Consider the following 18,983-nt stretch of genomic DNA (forward strand, 5'->3'; position numbering starts at 1 on the left):
CCTTGCAAATGAACATTTAAAGTATACATTTTAACATCATTTGCAAAACAGTGAGGGGTAGAAGAAAGGGAGTCTAGTCTCATTTAACTTGTATGTGCAATTTTTTGAATTAGCTAAAGTAAAACACGCACACACACCTTGAGGTGAAGAATAAATCACTAAATCATGTAATAACTGGTCTATAGAAGCCTGCTATGTAACATAATAACTTTCTTTCCACACAGTCAATTATGAAGCACATTTTCTTTCGTGTGCTTTACTGCTTTAGAACTTTGGTAAATATATAATATTTCTGGTGTGTGCAATTTTCTTTTCTCCACTCTATAAAGATAGCACTGAGGACATGCAGGGAAGATTCACTGTCTACTTCTCATGCCATTACCCTTCTAGTCACTGAAGGGCTTGGGAGTTGGAAGCAAATTCTTTGAGCCAGTAATAAACAAACATAGCACCAGTTTTGTGTTAACAAAATTTTTATTTGTCCTTTGGATCTGTGATGAAAGCACATAAAATTACAAATGGAAGAAACATCATGCCACAAAATTGCATAGAATTCTTACAAAAATGTGAATTATGCATCTGAAACAATCAGATTGAGAAACAAAAATATGTACTTGTTAACCGAAATATTTGTCTGATGTTTTTTTGAAAGCAAATCACCAAAGTCCAATCAATCACAGACACGATTAATACAATGTACAAGAGCAACACTGATTTCAAAGAAAGGCAAGCAATGTCCCTTTAGTTATCTTTTAATGAATACATAATAATAATTAATACATGAGCATTAATTTACATAATTATGAACATGTTAAATCCAAAATGTCCGGCATTTCATTAGAACTTTTAAAATTCTGCTCATACTGCCAAAACCAATCTATTCTCAGTAGTGTAAAGATATTTGAAGTGCACAATCTAGTTCAATATATAGAGAGTTCTATTCTATACAACGGAAAGGTCCACAGTACAGCATTTTCACACATTCAACACATAACAAGGCAAATACATAAAAGGCACAAGACTTGCACATCATAAAGACCCTTTTTTCATTCCTTATTTAGTTCAAGTAATATTAATATTAAATATCTGTCTCACTGTAATAATCTGAACAATGCAAGATGTACAGTATTACACACTACCCTACAATTGCAAAAAGTAGCACTGTACAGATATAAAAAATGTGAGTACAGTAAATGGTCAAATACAAACATACTGTAAAATGAATACAACTGATATTATACTTAGTCCAACCATTAACTTTTTTTAATACAAATAAAAGGCTAATTTGTATTTGCCCAAGTCTACTTGAAGACTAGTGGTGAAGCCCTGGCTACCCTGAAATCCCTGGAAGTTTTTCCATGAACTTCAATGGAGTCGTGATTTTTACCCTAAGGCAACAATTACTGTAATGCAATAGTCTTCAGTATTGTTGTGAACACTGCTATTAGTATATCCTTGCTATAATTTAGACAATCTATGTCATTTTTAGTTTATAAAATGCAGCATTAAATTTATCATTCTAGGCTTTTATTGAATGATTAATGTCACTCTTCAAAGTGCAAAAGTAGAATGATTTTTCTAAAATCAAAGTCAGACTTTTGAGTTTTATGGTCATTAAATTAGTTTAATCATCATTAATCAGAATACTTCAATCCAAAATAGATCTCCAAAGAATGTGCAATTTTTCTTTCTGCCTGCTCTAAGTTTAAAAAAGAAACATCAAAATACTGTTTGTTTTCTAAGATTTGAACTTATATCTATATACACGTATACTAGTTAACTCAAAACTTAAGCTTGATCTGTATTTATTGCTTAAATTTAAATAAAATAAGTTACTTAAAAGTACTAAAATCCTGAGGGAAAGCAAGTAAAGTAACTTAAATGCTATTATTTATTAAAATGCTTTGTTATGCAACTATTAAACCATTTAAATGTATTTATTTAAAAATACAAATTAAGGCCCAAATTCTGCAAACATGTATGCGAGCATTATTTCCCACAGAGTAGTTTCAGTGAATCCAATAGGATTATTCATGTGTATAAAGTTACTCATGTGAGTGCTTGCAGGACTGAGGCCTAAGTAAGAAAACTTACACATTTTGAGTTTGTTTCTCATTTACACGAAGGGTCTAACAGCTCTGGTACTTTAAAGGGGCCTTAAATTATATTTATGCCCACTTTAAGACTCCTTTACGTGACCAGAGCAGTATAAAGTGTCCTTAGTGTAAATGAGAATCAGGACATATATATTTTCATACTCCATATCCTCTTTAATAGGGGATGCCAGAGAATAATATTTTTTTTTCCCTTTTCAAATATCCTGATTTTGAGTAAGTCTTACTAATTATTTTTATATAGATTTCTGAAAATATGCAATTTATTTCTCTCATGCATATCATACAGTACATAAACTTGGATTGTTCTTATGTTAAGGTATGGATAAATGGATTAATATATGTTTTAAATAACAGTGGTTGGATTTTTAAATTTGCTTTTAAACTTCAGACCTTAGTAAAATTGAACTGCAGTCTTAAAAATAATGGAAGATGCTCATAATTTTTCAAATCTTGTAATCGTAAGCATTTTTATAACCCTATCAAATTCAGTAAATTTAAAATGATACTTAAAATCAATCCTTTCAAGTCTGAAAAATTTATATCAAATTTATTTTCTAAACATACTTCAATTTACAACACCAACTCCACAAAAAGAATCTTATAATTTAAAGTTTATTTAACATCAGTGTAACCCAGAAGTTACGATCTATAAAGGTTTTCTATTCACGCATCCCTGAAACTTTTCATTTTGCTGTGAGATCAGATCGATTGCAAATACATACGTGCTGTGTGTGTATATACTGTAGATGTGTGTGTATATGTATATGCTCAAACACATATGCACTCACACAAGTGTACAACATACACACACACATATCTCTCTATCTACACAGACTGAGTCCAACTCTTGATTTTAAACTTACTCTAATCACCACAGTTCCAACTAAAGATTTTTTTCAGCAGCAAATATATTTCTCTCCACATGATAAACATAATATCTAGACAGCAAGCCACCAGTGCTTGCAAAGCTAAAAAGGATCAAATGTTCAGTGCAAATGTAAAATGATGATATAGCTGTCAAGGTGCAGTTAGTAAGTAAGAAACAAAAATGATTAACTGTCATACAATCCTGTAAGAGCTGTATTAGCTTGGGACACTTAGCGCTAGCACTTTAAAAGGAAACCTGTGCACCTTTGTCTCTGTACAATACACTGGTCTTCATTAAACTATCTTAACAGTGCACATGGCCTGAAATCTACCCATTGTACATTGGGAAAAAAAAGTATTAACACATTCATTCCCTACTATGATTGCACTAAGCTTTAGTATAATAATAAAATGAAGAATGAGAATGAAGACCTTTGCACAATAACTCTATAAAATGTTTCTTTTTAAAATGTGCACTTCAATAGAGATGCCTCCTGCATTCAGAAAGATGGGCAGCATGGAAGTAGCATGCCCTGGCACAAGAGCTGTTGCCTGTGGGCTGGCATGGGTAGTTAAAAAGGAGTATCAAACACTTTTTCTGGATTATTTTCTTCCATTTCCCCTTCATTTTGCAGAGGTTTATGGTTCAGTTTTCCACTATCAGATGTCAGGGAGGAAGGGGCAGAACTGTGGTCTCCATCGTCACTGATTTTCCCTTTCATTGCTTCCTGTACAAACTCCAGAATTTCCAGGGGGAGCCTTTTGAATTTGTCTTGATATTCCTGATCAAGTTCAACTTGTAACTGGAACAAAAACAAAACAAAAATGGTCTTAAATCATTTCTGATGTGAGCAGCAACCTACAGCATGGGGACACTACAAACAGGAAGGGTAAAACTTACAAACTCATCTCCATTTGTTATTATTATGAGATGTGGTGCTAATTTTCCATTTTTAGCTTTAGGGCTATACCTATGATGCACCTAATTATCTATCATGCATCTATTAATTATCATGCATCCACTGCAAAGCTGAAGGCACATGTAACCATTTTTACATATTTTCTTCTGTTAAGCCACACTCTTATGCACCAAAATCCTGCAAACATGCATGTGCTTAATTTTACTTCTGTGAGTAATTAATAATAATACCTAGCTCTTATATAGCACTTTCATCAGTAGATCTCAAAGTGCTTTACACAAGAGGTCAGTATTATTAATCCCATTTTACCGAAACTGAAGCACAAGAAATTAAAGCTCAGATCCAGAAGGGATTTAGGCACCTTGAAAAATCACTGGAATCCACAAACCCCAGGTTGGGTGCCTAAGTTCCCTATACAATGCATGGGGTGACAGACAGGTGCCTGCAAATAGGATTCACAAAAGCTAAGCACAGTAGGCAAGGAGCCGTCTAAAGTCGCCAATGTGAAATGCCAGCAAGAGGGGTGTGTCCTAATCATTGCTCCTCTCACATAGGTCAGTGCATAGCTCCCCTTGTGATTCACAGCTGGGAAACCTTTCCTGGAATCAGGAGCCTAAGCCAGTTCTGGCGTACAAAACAGCTGAGGGGAGGAGAAGGCCTCCCTTATAATCTCTGGTGAGTGGTACTCATGTGGGGTTTGAGAGACCCCTGTTCAGCTGCCCTCACTGCTTGATGAGGAGGAGAGAAATGAACAAGACATGCCCCGACCAATGGACTACAGACTCATTCTCAATTTCTCTCAGGCCCAATGCATATTTAATTATGTATCCAAAGTAGAAAGGCTTCAACAGGAGAGACTGAGACTGTTCCATATCAGAATGTCCCATAGTGCAATGGTTCAGCCACTCACCTCTGAGGTGGGAGACCCCTGTTCAAATCCCATCCTAGCATCAGGCAGAGAGGGAACTGAACCAGGGTCTTCCACACCCTATGTGAGTAACCTAACCACTGGGCCAAAGATTATAAGGGAGGCTGAAAACTGGTCTTTAGGTGCCTAAGTCTCTTTGTGGATCTAGGTTTAAGTGACATGCCCAAGGTCACCCAGGAGCAGAGCGGCAACAGAACCCAAGTGTCCTGAGTCCCAATCCAGTGCTCTATCCACTAGGCCACAATGCTTCCTTTAGTCTAATTGACTTCAAGAAGACCACTCACTTGATTACAGTTAAGCACATGCAAACATCTTTGAAGGAGCAGGGCCATAATTAGCATTTAGTTAGAAAGTCCGGTCCTGTGAATGTTTCATAGCTTCAAATCACATTTTGCCCAGGGAAACAATATTGTAACTTTTGCCAATTTATCTTGGTTGGAGAAACATTAGGAAAAACTCAGAAAACTTGTCAACTGAAGCAGAGAGAGAAAAATAAATTCTTAAATTACATCTTTTATGGCTAGATATTCAAGTAATCACAGACAAGTTATATGATCAGACTAATGCAGTATGTATCTTGGACATGAATGTGGTGGGGGGGGGGGGGGGGAGGAGGGGATGCTGTGTTGTCCCAGGGTGGAAAGGGCACACAGCAGGCAGAGTGATGCAAATCTGGCTCTCTGCCTTCAGAAAGTTGTGGGACCTCTTGCATTATTTATCTGGATTTCCTGTTTTTCAGTGCCTGTTCTAGGATCTGCATGTTCCACATGAATTAAAAACAACACTGCATATACAGACAAACTGGAGAAAAAGCTAGGCATGCCCAAAACTGAATGGCACAAAAGAGTAGGGGATGAATTCCAAAGCAAAGAACTCCCTTGCAGACAGCACCCACTCACTTTCTTTCTTAATTGGATGGGGCTTTAATGTGAGCACCTCTGTTAACTGCAACTGTGGCAATTTTCAGGGGACTCTTAGGTGATCACATCTCAAGCAGTGTTTTGTATTTAGGGGATTTATAGGTTGCTGAGTTCCCCTTATCCAATTCTATCCCTGAACCTGTCCAATGCAGCTTCTGGTCCCCTTCAACCCACTGAACTGCTCTCACACAGTGCAACAATCTCATTCAACCTCAATGTCAGGGCTATTATTTTCATCTTTCTTGACCTCTCTGAAGCTTTTCACACCATCATCACACCCTCTCTCTTGACCTCTTGGTCCAGCTGTGTTTTCCTTGACTCTGTCCTCTCCTGGTTCTCCTCCTATCCCTCTCACTGTGCCCTCAGTGTGTTTTTTGGTGGGTCCACCTCTCCCTCATGTCCTTAGGTCACCTTTTCTTCTTGTCCCACATCCCTTCTTCAGGTGTCCTCATCTGCTTACTTGGCTTCAGTTACCAGAGCTGTGTCAACATCTTGCAAATCTACCTCTCTGCCCTCAACTTGCCTCCATCATATCCCACATCTCAGTCTGTCTCTCTGACACTTCCTCTTGGATGTCTCACCATCAATTTAAGCTTACCATGACCCAAACTAACCTTCATCTTCACTCCTAAACCTCGTCCATTCCCCCACTCCTTCGTTGTTGTTGACAACACCAACATCCTCCCTGTTACTCAAACCTGCCTCTTTCCAGCTTGAATCCATCTCTAACTCCTTCCTCTCTCTCGTCCCACACCTAGAAGCAGTGTACAAATCCTGTAGCTTCTTCCTCCTTAGTATCTAAGATCTGTCCTCTTCTTTCTATCCCTGCTGCCAAAACACTTGCCCTGGCTTTCATCTCTCATTTTGATTATGGTAACCATCTGCTCTGGCCACGCCGACAGCCATGTTGCCCACCCTCAATCTATATTGCTGACAGCTAGTGACAAATCTGAGGAGTAAATTGGCATAGTTTATATATCCCAGATTTCAAATATGTATTTGCATCAGTCTTATTTTGCCATGACAAGGCCAATTACCACTTTGATCACTCTACTCAATGAAGGAGGAAAAACAATAACAGAAAATGCAGAAATGGCAGAGGTGCTAAATTACTTCTTTGTTTCAGATTGCCAGTGAAAATGAGGCAGGATCAGAAGCTAAAATAGGGAAAGAACAAGTTAAAAATTACTTAGATAAGTTAGATGTCTTCAAGTCACTAGGGCCTGATGAAATGCATCCTAGAATACCCAAGGAGCTGACTGAGGAGATATCTGAGCCATTAGTGATTATCTTTGAAAAGTCTTGGAAGACAGGAGAGATTCCAGAAGACTGTAAAAGGACAAATATAGTGCCCATCTACAAAAAGGGAAATAAGGACGACCTGGGGAATTACAGACCAGTCAGATTAACTGCTGAACCCCGAAAGATAATGGAGCAAATAATTAAGCAATCAATTTGCAAACATCTAGCAGATAATAAGGTAATAAGTAACAGTCAGCATGGATTTGTCGAGAACAAATCATGTCAAACGAACCTGATAGCTTTCTTTGACAGGATAAGAAGCCTTGTGGATGGAGGGAGGCGGTAGATGTAGTATATCTTGACTTTAGTAAGGCTTTTGATACTGTTCCGCATGACCTTCTCTTAAACAAACTAGGGAAATACAACCTAGATAGAGCTACTATAAGGTGAGTGCAAAACTGGTTGGAAAACTGTTCCCACAGAGTAGTTATCAATGGTTCACAGTCATGCTGCAAGGGCATATCGAGTGGGGTTCCGCAGGGATCAGTTCTGGGGCCAGTTCTGTTCAATATTTTCATCAATGATTTAGATAATGGCATAGAGAGTACAATTATTAAGTTTGCTGACGATACCAAGATGGGAGGAGCTGCAAGTGCTTTGGAGAATAGGATTATAATTCAGAATGATCTGGACAAATGGGAGAATTGGTCTAAGGTAAATAGGATGAAATTCAATAAAGACAAATGCAAAGTACTCCACTTAGAAAGGAACAATCAGTTGCACACATACAAAATGGGAAATGACTGCCTAGGAAGAAGTACTGTAGAAAGAGATCTGGGGGTCATAGTGGACAACAAGCTAAATACGGGTCAACAGTGTAATGCTGTTGCAAAAAAAATGAACATGATTCTGGGATGTATTAGCAGGAGTGTTTTAAGTAAGTAGAATTCTTCCACACTACTCTGCGCTGATTAGGCCTCAACTGGAGTATTGTGTCCAGTTCTGGGCACCACATTTCAGGAAAGATGTGGACAAATTGGAGAAAGTCCAGAGAAGAGCAAAAAAAATTATTAAAGGTCTAGAAAACATGACCTATGAGGCAAGACTGAAATAATGGGGTTTGTTTAGTCTCGAGAAGAGAAGATTGAGAGGGGACAGGATAACAGCTTTCAAGTACACAAAAGGTTGATACAAGGAGGAGGGAGAAAAATGGTTCTTCTTAACCTCTGAGGACAGGACAGGAAGCAATGGGCTTTAACTGCAGCAAGGGAGGTTTAAGTTGGACATTAGGAAAAACTTCCTAACTGTCAGGGTGGTTGATCACTGGAATAAATTGCCTAAGGAGGTTGTGGAATCTCCATCGTTGGAGATTTTTAAGAGCAGGTTAGACAAACACCTGTCAGGGATGGTCTAGATATTACTTAGTCCTGCCATGAGTGCAGGGGACTGGACTAAATGACCTCTCGAGGTCCCTTCCAGCTCTATGATTCTTTTATGTAATACTGTCTCTTCTTTTTTCTTCTGCCCCTTCTCCCTATCCTCTCTCTGTCTTTAAGGAACTATCCTCTGAGATCACCTAGAAGAGTGTGGCTCTACCTGAGATAAATAAATAAGAAATAATAGCAGTAGGTTACAAACTGACACTTTGAAATCCCTCTGGATCCTTACTGACAGCCAATGAGGATTACAGAGCAATACTGTAGCATGCTCTCTGACTGATACACTACCCAGCAACTGGGATGCTGCATTCTGCACTAGTTTCCATTTTAGAATGGTCTCAATGCATAGCATGGTGTTGAATGAATGTATTATAATACATTGGTCACTGGAGCTGACCAAAGGCAGGGATATTTGCAGCAAGGGCCACATCCTAGAGAAAAAGGACAGTCACATTTCACCATGTGCCAAAAGTGCTTCAGCCCAGCTGGTTATCCAGGAGCAGACCAAGATCTAAACTGCTAAATTACAAAACCTGAGCAGCAAGTGGCAGATGCCCTCACTCAATCCGGGGTGCCAATTCTATTGGTTGTTTCCTCCAGCCTGCCAACATTCCCTTTATCGTATCTATATCCAGCTCTCATTCAGTCAACAGTCTCAGACCACCTCTGGATCATTTGTTCAACTCTACCTACCAAGATTAATGCGACGAAGCTGCAGAGCTGGGTGTGTTATCACAGTCCACCTCTCCTCAGTAAGCCTCATAATTCTACACAGTCGATATGCTGAAATATATCCTTGTGGTAACCTGCTTACAGGATCACTCCAGCAGAAGAGCAGCTGGTCAATACTACCCATTGGGCCTTTTCATGTTCAAAAAACCCTCCACTCAGTCCTTCTAGGGGTCTCAGGTATGTCAACTAACCCATGTGAAAGGTATGAATGGCTATGAAAGGCAGCCAGCAGCTATAAAAGAAGCAGCATGGACACTTTATATCCATCTATCACGAGGAGGAGATCACTGACTAATGCAACCAGTGCATTTTCCATAGCGAGGTCTAAAATCTGACTGATCAGTGTCACAGCAATTGGAGGACTTCAGAAACCACTGGAGTTTTCCTGCCACAAACTTCTTAAGGATTTTTCCCAGTAATAAGCTGAGACTCCCCAGAATTAAGTCAATCACTGGCAAGACTGCCAGTGTCAATTTGTATCAACTAGTCATTTCTTAAGTGCCTTGTTTTATGGGAATCTTCAGAGACGTGTAGCCGTTAATCCTTGTTACAGTTACTCTTAACTCTTAGTGAGGAACTCCACATATGGAGGTTATTAGCACACAGTAAAACCCTTTTCTAATGCAATGCCCATGGTACTGGGATACATGGTACTGTTCCTTAATTAAGAAACAGGAACCAACATATTTCTATAAACAGCAATGTGATGTACCGAATGCAGGTTTTCAACGTAATCTGGCTACAAATAATCAAATATTACATGCTGAAGGACCACATCAATACGTACAATGAAACAGTTTACTGTGGATAATGGAATTAGTATATTGAGGAGATACCCAAAGCATGATATATGAAATTAGAAATCATTGTCACATCCCTGATTGGTTTATCGTTCTGAGCAACTATCTGACTGTATTGCTCCTAGATTCCCAGATTCCAGGGTCAGAAGGGACCATTATGATCATCTAGTCTGACCTCTTATATAACACGGACCATAAAACTTCACCAAAATAATTCCTAGAACTAAATGTCATCAATTTGACTTATGAGTGAGGTGATGGTGTTCAGATTTCCATTACATGTGGTCTAGGTTCAAACCCAAATTAAGACTAGGGTTCAGTTTGGGATTTAATTTAATTTAATTTAAAATCTTGTGAGTTTTCTGCTATTACAGCCAAAAACCTTGTGAAAATAACTTGTAGGGTTTTGGCTATGACCATCCTGAGAAATAGGCCTTTTTCCGTTTAGGATCTGATCTGGAATAGAGGCAGAATTGGATTTGAGGAATTTGTATCTACACTCCTGTGAAATACACAGGGGTTTGGAATAGAATTTCCAATTTTGGCCCACGTCTAATCATATCTTATGATAGTCATGGAAATCTTGCTCTTGCAGCTATGAATCAAAAGGACACCTAAGCTATGGCTACACTGACAGTGGCAAAGTCGCCGCCGTCAGATTGATTTCTCTGGATCGACTGAGCGGTCAGTGAAGACCCGCTCAGTCGATCCAGAAATCAACGTAGTAAGACCACCTTCACAAGTGGCATAGCGCTGTGTCGATGGGAACGTGGTTCCTGTCAGCGCAGTGCAGTGAAGACGGTGCGCAGAAGAGGAGCAGAGAAGTCGATGGGAGTTACACAAGTTTTTTGCGTAGCTTCCATAACTCCCGTCGACTGCCGCCAAATCTCAGAGCTAAGTGTAGACAGGGTCTTAGAATAATTATTTGTTCTCTTTTTGAAACTATGTCTCTTAATTTCATATTTTGTCCAGTGAGCCAGATATCTGAAAAATCATGCAAACTATAATTTTTTCAGGGCAGAATTAGTTTCTATGTATGGGTTTTATCCATCTAGGTCAATTATGGACACTCTGATTCTCATTTTGACTTACATCTCTGTATGCTTCAATGTGTATGCTTCAAGGTGTAACATGGATTATCAATAGCATTCTCGTATCTACTTCATGGGCTCTTGCTTCATGAGCCTTTTAAAAAAGACTTCTGTTAATTCATACTCCTTAGAGGAACTTTAGTATCTAATATGGGTGAATAAAATAGCTTCACCTGTACTTTATTCATATTAGGTAATAAAAAGTTTCTTATTAATGGTTTTTATTTATCAAGAATTTCTAAACTTCATTGGGATTTGCCAAGAAAATTTTATTTGCTTGTCTAGATCCACAGCTTCATCTTCTCTTCAGCCCTGTGTGGATCCTGAACTAGCCACATGACACAGAACACATGGTGATTTGGATTCTGCTGTCAGTTTTCTGGCATAGATAGGTTCTTGTGGAAGAACGCCAAAACAGGTCTGTGTGTCTACATGCAGTATGGGCACACAAGGCCTGAGATGTAGAGGAAATATCAGATTTCTGCTGTGCTGTATGGGAGATCGAACTGGATGGTTGTGGGTTGTCTATTCTGGCCCTGGAGTCTGTGACTCTGCGAATCCCCTGTTCATTCCCTTCCTTCCTGGGCCATAGGGAGAACAGGACTGCATGTACTGCCCTCACTGTACTCATATTGCATTAAAGCAGTGATTATAATCAAATCTCATGTTTCAGGGCTTCATCCAGTTGGTCACAGGGGCCAGGAAGGATTTTTTTCCCTGGTGCACAATTGGACAGATAGATTTTGGGTTTTTTTTCCACCTTCCGGAGAAGCATCAGAGATTAGCCACAGCCAGAGCTTTAAGAATTCTTTCTTAAATGCTTGGATAGTGCACCTTGCTCACATGCTCCGAATTAAACTGACTGCAAGATTTGGGGTCGAGAAGGAATTTTTCCCTGGGTCAGATTGTCAGGGATTGCCTTCCTCTGTAGTATAGGATCTGGTTCACCTATTAGGATCATAGAATCATAGGAGATTAGGGTTGGAAGTGACCTCAGGAGGTCATCTAGTCTAACCCCCTTCTCAAAGCAGGACCAACCCCACCTAAATCATCCCAGCCAGGGCTTTGTCAAGCTGCACTTTAAAAACCTCTAAGGATGGAGATTCCACCACCTCCCTAGGTAACCCATTCCAGTGCTTTACCACCCTCCTAGTGAAAAAGTTTTCCTAATATCCAACCTAGACCTCCCCCACTGAAACTTGAGACCATTGCTCCTAATTCTGTCATCTGCCACCACGGAGAACAGCCTAGCTCCATCCTCCCTGAAGCCCCACTTCAGGTAGTTGAAGACTGCTATCAAATCCCTCCTTCCTCTTCGCTTCTGCAGACTAAACAAGCCTAGTTCCCTCAGCCTCTCCTCATAAGTCCCCCTAATCATTTTTGTTGTCCTCCGCTGGACTCTCTCTAATTTGTCCACTGGACGCAATACTCCAAATGTGGCCTCACCAATGCTGAATAGAGGGGAATAATCACTTCCCTCGATCTGCTGGCAATGCTCCTACTAATACAACCCAATTTGCCGGTTGCCTTCTTGGCAACAAGGGCACAACGTTGACTCATATCTAGCTTCTTGTCCACTGTAACGCCCAGGTCCTGGGTATATCTCACCTAACCAATTCCCTGCCATTACAGAGGCCTTGGGCACTGGTGCACCTTGGCTCTCCTGTTCTCTGCCTGTGACACACAATAGTTTAGTCTACTAAATGCGTAACCGAACTAAAATCACAGTGTTCAATATAGGGGTATGTGGGTGAAATGTACTGGCCTCTGATATACCGAAGGTGAGACTAGATGATCTATTGGCCCCTGCTGGTTTTAAACTCTATAAAACTATGAATGTTTTCTCTTCTACACCACCTTGACAAAAAACTGACTAATGCCACCTCTCTTAGCACCTGTGGGGCGGGTGTTAAGGGGGTGTGCACCATAATGGCTGCAAATTTTGAAGTGTTAGTTCCTTGCCTTTAACTAAAATACAGAAGGTCAAGAATGTTAAAAGGGCCTAGTGATTTTTGCAACACCTTAAAGGGACCAATGTTAGAAAGCACCCACCTTCTGAAAATCAGGCCCTTTTAATGCACATATTGAAAGTCATGGCCATATAGCCTTATCTTCTCAATAAATATATCTTTAAGATTTTATACCTACCAGTGCCTGAAATTTAAAAACCATTAGTTAACTCTCACACTAGTCTCGTGAGGGAGGTAATTGTAAGTAAGTGTTAGCCCTTTGTTGGGACGGTGCTGAATCACTATATAGTATCACAATGGACAAGTTTGGTGAGCCTGAGTGCTAGAGGATTCTGGGAGCAGGATCTCATAGCACTAGACTGTGGAAAATCACTGAAAAGGCCAAACTTGCACTTGGCATCAATATATGTCACAAAATGTTTGTCCAGATCCTGTGTAAGCAGCTATGCTGATGTGGAAGACCAAAGGTCACGGTCAGCCAATGGCCAGTTTGCCTGGTGTGTACATGTGGAGGCGTGCAATGGCGAATCTGGGGCGAGCTGATCTGAGTAAACTGACCCTATAGAATGATGTGACATCAGGTGCCTGGAGTCGAGTAGTCCACGATAAGTGAATATCAGCCAATCCCTGCAGCCGCCTCCCAAATTATGAATTAATTGGGATATGCCATGTAATTCGCTGGCAAAGCATATTTTGGGGACATGTGACTTCTTTGGGAAGAGGGTATAAATATTGGGAAGATCACATGGTATCTAGCTTTTTCTATCTATATCTCAAATATCAAAGAGGGCCAGTGATACTGTTGGACAGAAGAAGGATTAAGACCAGAGGGCCTCGGGGTAACCTAGACCCTGCTCCAAGGGTTCATAGACCAGAGGGCTTCGGGATAGTCAAAACCCCACTACAAGGGACTCAGAAAATATACCAAGGACCTGAGGGAACCTGAATAAGGAAGAGACAGTCGTCACCTAGGAGTGGTAGCTATCACACTTTGCTTACCAATCAGGACACTGTGTTGGGGCCAGCATAGTTACTGAGGGTTATGCTTGGGAAACTGAGGCTTACTCAGGAGAGGCATTGTATAGTCCTTTCTATTTGTCTGTGATATCTGCTTTTCAATAAACAATAGCTCTGTATTGAAGATATTGATATTTGGTCTTCACTTGCATGGTCATAGGGTGAACAGCTGTGGGCACATGTATTGATCTGAATTGGTCCCTGGTTTAACACCCTACTTTAAAGTAACTTACTTAAAATGACACACCAATGTCATGCCAGAACTAGAACTCATGAATGCCTGATAGCTACCCTAACGCTTAATCCCTGGGACCAAACAGTCTCTCAGCTGCAAAACAAAAGTCTTTCAGGGTCCTTGGTGAAAATACTGTTTGAAAAGGGTCATGGAGCAGGGAAAAAAGTTCTGAGCAGCACTGCCTGGGAACACAGGAGTGAAAGCTAACATGGGTCATTCATCTTAAAGCAAGGAAAAAGCAGTAAGGAAAGAAAACAAATGCTATGATTTATATAGTTTATAACTTTTATGTTAAGTATGCCCAAAGGTTAGTTTTAAACTTACCAAAATGTAACACATGCTAAGAGGTCATTACAAATACTACAAAAAAACCCAAGGAGGGTCAATAGAATTACCAAGCATAGAAGCAGAAACTATGGTTTCAAACTTATTTTGACTATCCCCTTTAAACTTCTGCATACTTTCAGCATGAACTAATGAACTCCTGCTTCCACCAAGAACAAAAATAACACGACCACATGAAAAATTCCAGTGTGCTGTCAGCACAAGTTACCAGGAGGCTTGTAGTTCACATGGAGTACATTGGGTTAAAAGAAAAAAAGTCAAATCCCCACACTGCTGAATAAGACCTGATTCAGAGCACTCAGAGTTCTCTTGTTACTGAGTTTAAGAGTAGAATATGGGTTGCTTGTCAGTTCTCAGTATCTAAAACCCTCCTGCTCTTGTTGGTGAAACTGTTTTTCATTTCAGGTAGTGTGAAAAAAATGGCCGGGCTAATTAGTTATAGGAATCATATCATCACATAATAAAACACTTTATTTTGCAGAAGCACAACGTAGTTAAAATCTCAGCATCAGCCTAAGCACATAGTAACAAATCTGTAGCTGCGTACATAGACACATCTGGTCAACATCTATACTACATGCAGGCAGCACTGGGAATAAGATCCAAGACCTTCAGTGCCGGAAGAACAGGCGTCTATTGCTTGCACTGAAGATGACACTGATTTAGTAACCTGAGCGCTAAATCCTAGCAATCCCATCCTAACTTCATTGGGGCAAGTCTGCCCAGTGAAAACACAGAGAGGCATCTGTGGTCCAGGGCCTAATCCCTATCATGGCTGCTTTGTGCCAGTCTACTAGTGCAAAGGATCCACAAAACCTGCTTAACTGGCTACCTGAAACTGGAGGGGAATCTACAGGTGGCAGATTCATGTCCTTGGTCATAATCCACCCCATCCTGACATAAGGGTTTTGGCCAAGGAAAAGGGCACATGGCGGGAAAGCCACTATGTCTGGCTGATTAACCCTACTGCCATAACAACATTTTTGGGGCCATTACCTTGAGCCTACTATGAGTTGAACCTTTGGATTGGCATCCAGGGAGTTGGCTTATAAAAGTGGCTTGCAGGTACCTTTTTTCCTCACTCATCCAGAGTTATCCCAAATGGCTTGTCTTGAGAATGTGCTCTGGCAACTCCATCTGATCCAGGCACTGGGAAATGCTATCATGTGCCGTGCCTCCCCTACTCTGCACAAAGCTGTGATCCTCTCCAGCTTCTATATTTGTAAATGGAATTTTTTTCCCCAACTTCTTTGACCTCAAAATAGCTGAGGGGGTGTTATTTAAAAAGAATAGAAAAAGTTCTCCTTCCAGCAGGAGCCAAGCGTGGAGAATGCAAGCCCTAAAGGCAAATGTTTTGAAAACTTGTATCTAAAACTGTTATGCATCCATAACTATTGGGGCACTAGGAAGCATCCAGCATAATATTTAATTCTATCTGCTGTTTTTGGTTGACTGATGAATGAAGCAATTAAGTTCATTTCTTCCATGCATTGTGTGGGATAAACTGCATCCATTTTGAATGCTGGTGATATAGCAGTGATTATATTGATTATTAATGAAAGTGGGATTGCACCGGGATTATTAATAAAAGTGGGTATAATAAATCTTCTGAATGTTTTATGTTTACATTTCCATTTTCACATGCCACTAGGAATAACTGTTTGTTTCCTCAACACTAGTGAGCTGATAAAGCTGTGGATCAGGAAAAACCAGATGGCTGTAACTGAAATATTGTGCTTGAACCACTTTTGATTCCCCCCACATGCTTCTCTGAGCCTGCTAAAGCTCCACATACTTATTTTCATGCATGCAAATGTTTGACCTATGTGCCCAAAGACAGTTTGGAGTAGCGGATTTGGAGCTTTTATGACTGCACCAAACAACAAATATGCAGAATGTTGATGACCTCCATGGAGCTTCCAAAATAGTGCATGCAGGACTCCCAGACAAAGGGGACAGAGAGCAAATGTGTTGCTGTTCTGCTGCTTTTCATTTTCAGAGCTTACATCATTAGAGAGCCATTCTGGGGGGATACGGAATTAAAGAATATCTAAGTAGTGAGAATTGTAAAAAACAGATGGAGGCTCAGTAACAGGGACAGTGAAATTGAGCAGAATTTAGGGATCAAGTGATCTGTAGGCAGCAATTTTTTCTTTTCTAATTTGAAGCAGCAAGAGTTTCTTGCAAAGGGCCATGCTATTCCCACCACCAAACAGCAGCCCATTGGCATGGCAAAGGAGGGTGCTCTCCATGGCACTGTTCTCCTCCCCACTCTGCTTCTTGACACTGCTGAGAACCCTCTGCGGGACTCGGATCACAATGCTATAGGAAGTGATAGCAAAGGGCGGGAAGGGGCGAGCCTGGAGAGACAGATGCACCCAAGTATCATATCCCACAACCCTGCAGGACTTATGTGCTCACTCAAGGCCTAGTCTGTCGCATTAACCGATGCACTTCCTCCCTCTGTGATGTGGAACCTGAGAAAAGGATCCAGAGGCACTAGCTGGGCAACACACCTCCAGCAGGAGCCGTGCTATCAAGGGGCTGGAGGGGGAAAATTGGGACTGGCAAGCATGGATGATCCTTGTGCCTCTGCAGATCTCAGGGTATGTCTACACTGATGGCGGCAAAGTCGCCGTCGTCAGATCAACTTATCTGGATTGACTGAGCAGTCAGTGTACACCCACTCAATCGATCAGGAAGCTGACATACTAAAACCACCTCCTCAAGTGGCACAGTGCAGTGAAGACACCGCGCAGAACATAAGTACAGCAGTTGACAAGAGTTACGCAAGCTGCTATGCGTAGCTTGCGTAACTCCCATTGACTGACACCGAATCACCGGGTAAGTGTAGACCAAGCCAGAGATAGCTCACTGGGGGAAGGGACAATCACAGGGCCCCATGGAAAGAATGCAAAGGAGAATTCATGAGTGCAAGACTCCCCTCCTTGGGACGTGACCCTGAAGTAGGAAATTAGTGTATCCCTTACACTCCAGGCTCATGTTCATGTAGTAAGAAGTGAGAGCTTAATGCCTGTAAAACAGGCTAAGGCCTAAATAGAAAAAGACGAGTGAACAGAAGTATAAGGGGTCACTCAAGTTAACTGAGACTGGTATAGGAAAGTGCTGATTCTGCAAGGTTGTAAGACTGCCAAAATATTACTAAAATATGTAGTAGGTATAAGAGGTACCAAGATACTAACTCTCTGAAATGACACTTTTATGGGTAGAAATGATACATGGAGTGGCAGTGCCCAAATCAGCCAATCAACGGAAAAAGGTGGTATTAGACTACATCAGGAGGGTGGCAACTACCTACGTGAAAGGGGGCAGACCGAAAGTGTATGTAACTGTGTATAAAAGAGGGTGTCAGAGGGAATACCGGTGTCCGGTCTAGGGGATAACAGAAAATCTCGCCGTTGAGCCGAGACCATTGTAACGCCGCCAATATGAAACTGACCCAGAGATACTCTGTAAGTCATATCTCATTGTGCCGCACTCAATAAACCTAGCTTGGGCGCCTTCGTTACTCAGCTAATCTGTGGTCGTGTCGACTCATTCGATCGTGAGAGCCGTCTCAGTTTCCTGCGCAGAGCTGGGACAGCATCTACACAGGGACACACACACGCAGCCTACACTGATAAATATCGGTAACCAACACACCAATTACCACACTGTTACATACACTTTCGGTCTGCCCCCTTTCACGTAGGTAGTTGCCACCCTCCTGACGTAGGTCTAATACCACCTTTTTCCGTTGATTGGCTGATTTGGGCACTGCCACTCCATGTATCATTTCTACCCATAAAAGTGTCATTTCAGAGAGTTAGTGTCTTGGTACCTCTTATACTTACTACATATTTTAGTAATATTTTGGCAGTCTTACAACCTTGCAGAATCAGCACTTTCCTATACCAGTCTCAGTTAACTTGAGTGACCCCCTTATACTTCTGTTCACTCGGCTTTTTCCATTTAGGCCTTAGCCTGTTTTACAGGCCTTAAGCTCTCACTTCTTACTACAGTTCATAAATGCTGTTCGCAGTTTCTGATAAAGCGGAGTTAATATCTGTATACGTGCAGAGACAATTAGACCCAGCTGAAAAGCAGTGCTGATCAAATAAAGAATATCTGTTTTTAGTAAGTGCAAACTAGCACAAGAGCAAATGGGGCCCATGTGTTAACATCTGGACTTCACAAGCTACACATGGGTACTAGAGATAAGGATGAAAAGAAACCATTCAGGCCGCTAGAGAATCATGTCCAAAGAACCTGCTATGTGAAGACCAAAAGGCACTAACAATGACAGTACAGAGACAGTTTAACTATGCATTAGACTATGTAAGTGATGGATGGCACAGTC

General features: G+C 40.8%; 1 protein-coding gene across 6 annotated transcripts in view; it reads right to left on the reverse strand.

The window, feature by feature from the left end:
• Positions 1 to 734: 734 nt before the first annotated feature.
• The window catches only part of PLCB1 (phospholipase C beta 1), a 642,689-nt gene continuing 624,440 nt past the window's right edge, over positions 735 to 18,983 (reverse strand). For 5 of the 6 annotated variants that reach the window (XM_067565312.1, XM_067565318.1, XM_067565317.1 and 2 more), the window contains one exon: positions 735 to 3,787. In XM_067565312.1, the coding sequence (XP_067421413.1) occupies positions 3,557 to 3,787 (231 nt within the window). In that variant the 3' untranslated portion in view covers positions 735 to 3,556. The remainder of the gene's footprint in view (positions 3,788 to 18,983) is intronic. The other variant, XM_067565313.1, reaches the window with a different exon arrangement.

The sequence above is a fragment of the Emydura macquarii genome, unplaced genomic scaffold (genome assembly GCF_026122565.2).
Source record: "Emydura macquarii macquarii isolate MOO-44397 ecotype Brisbane River unplaced genomic scaffold, CSIRO-AGI_Emac_v2 contig_2676, whole genome shotgun sequence".
NCBI lineage: Eukaryota > Metazoa > Chordata > Testudines > Chelidae > Emydura > Emydura macquarii.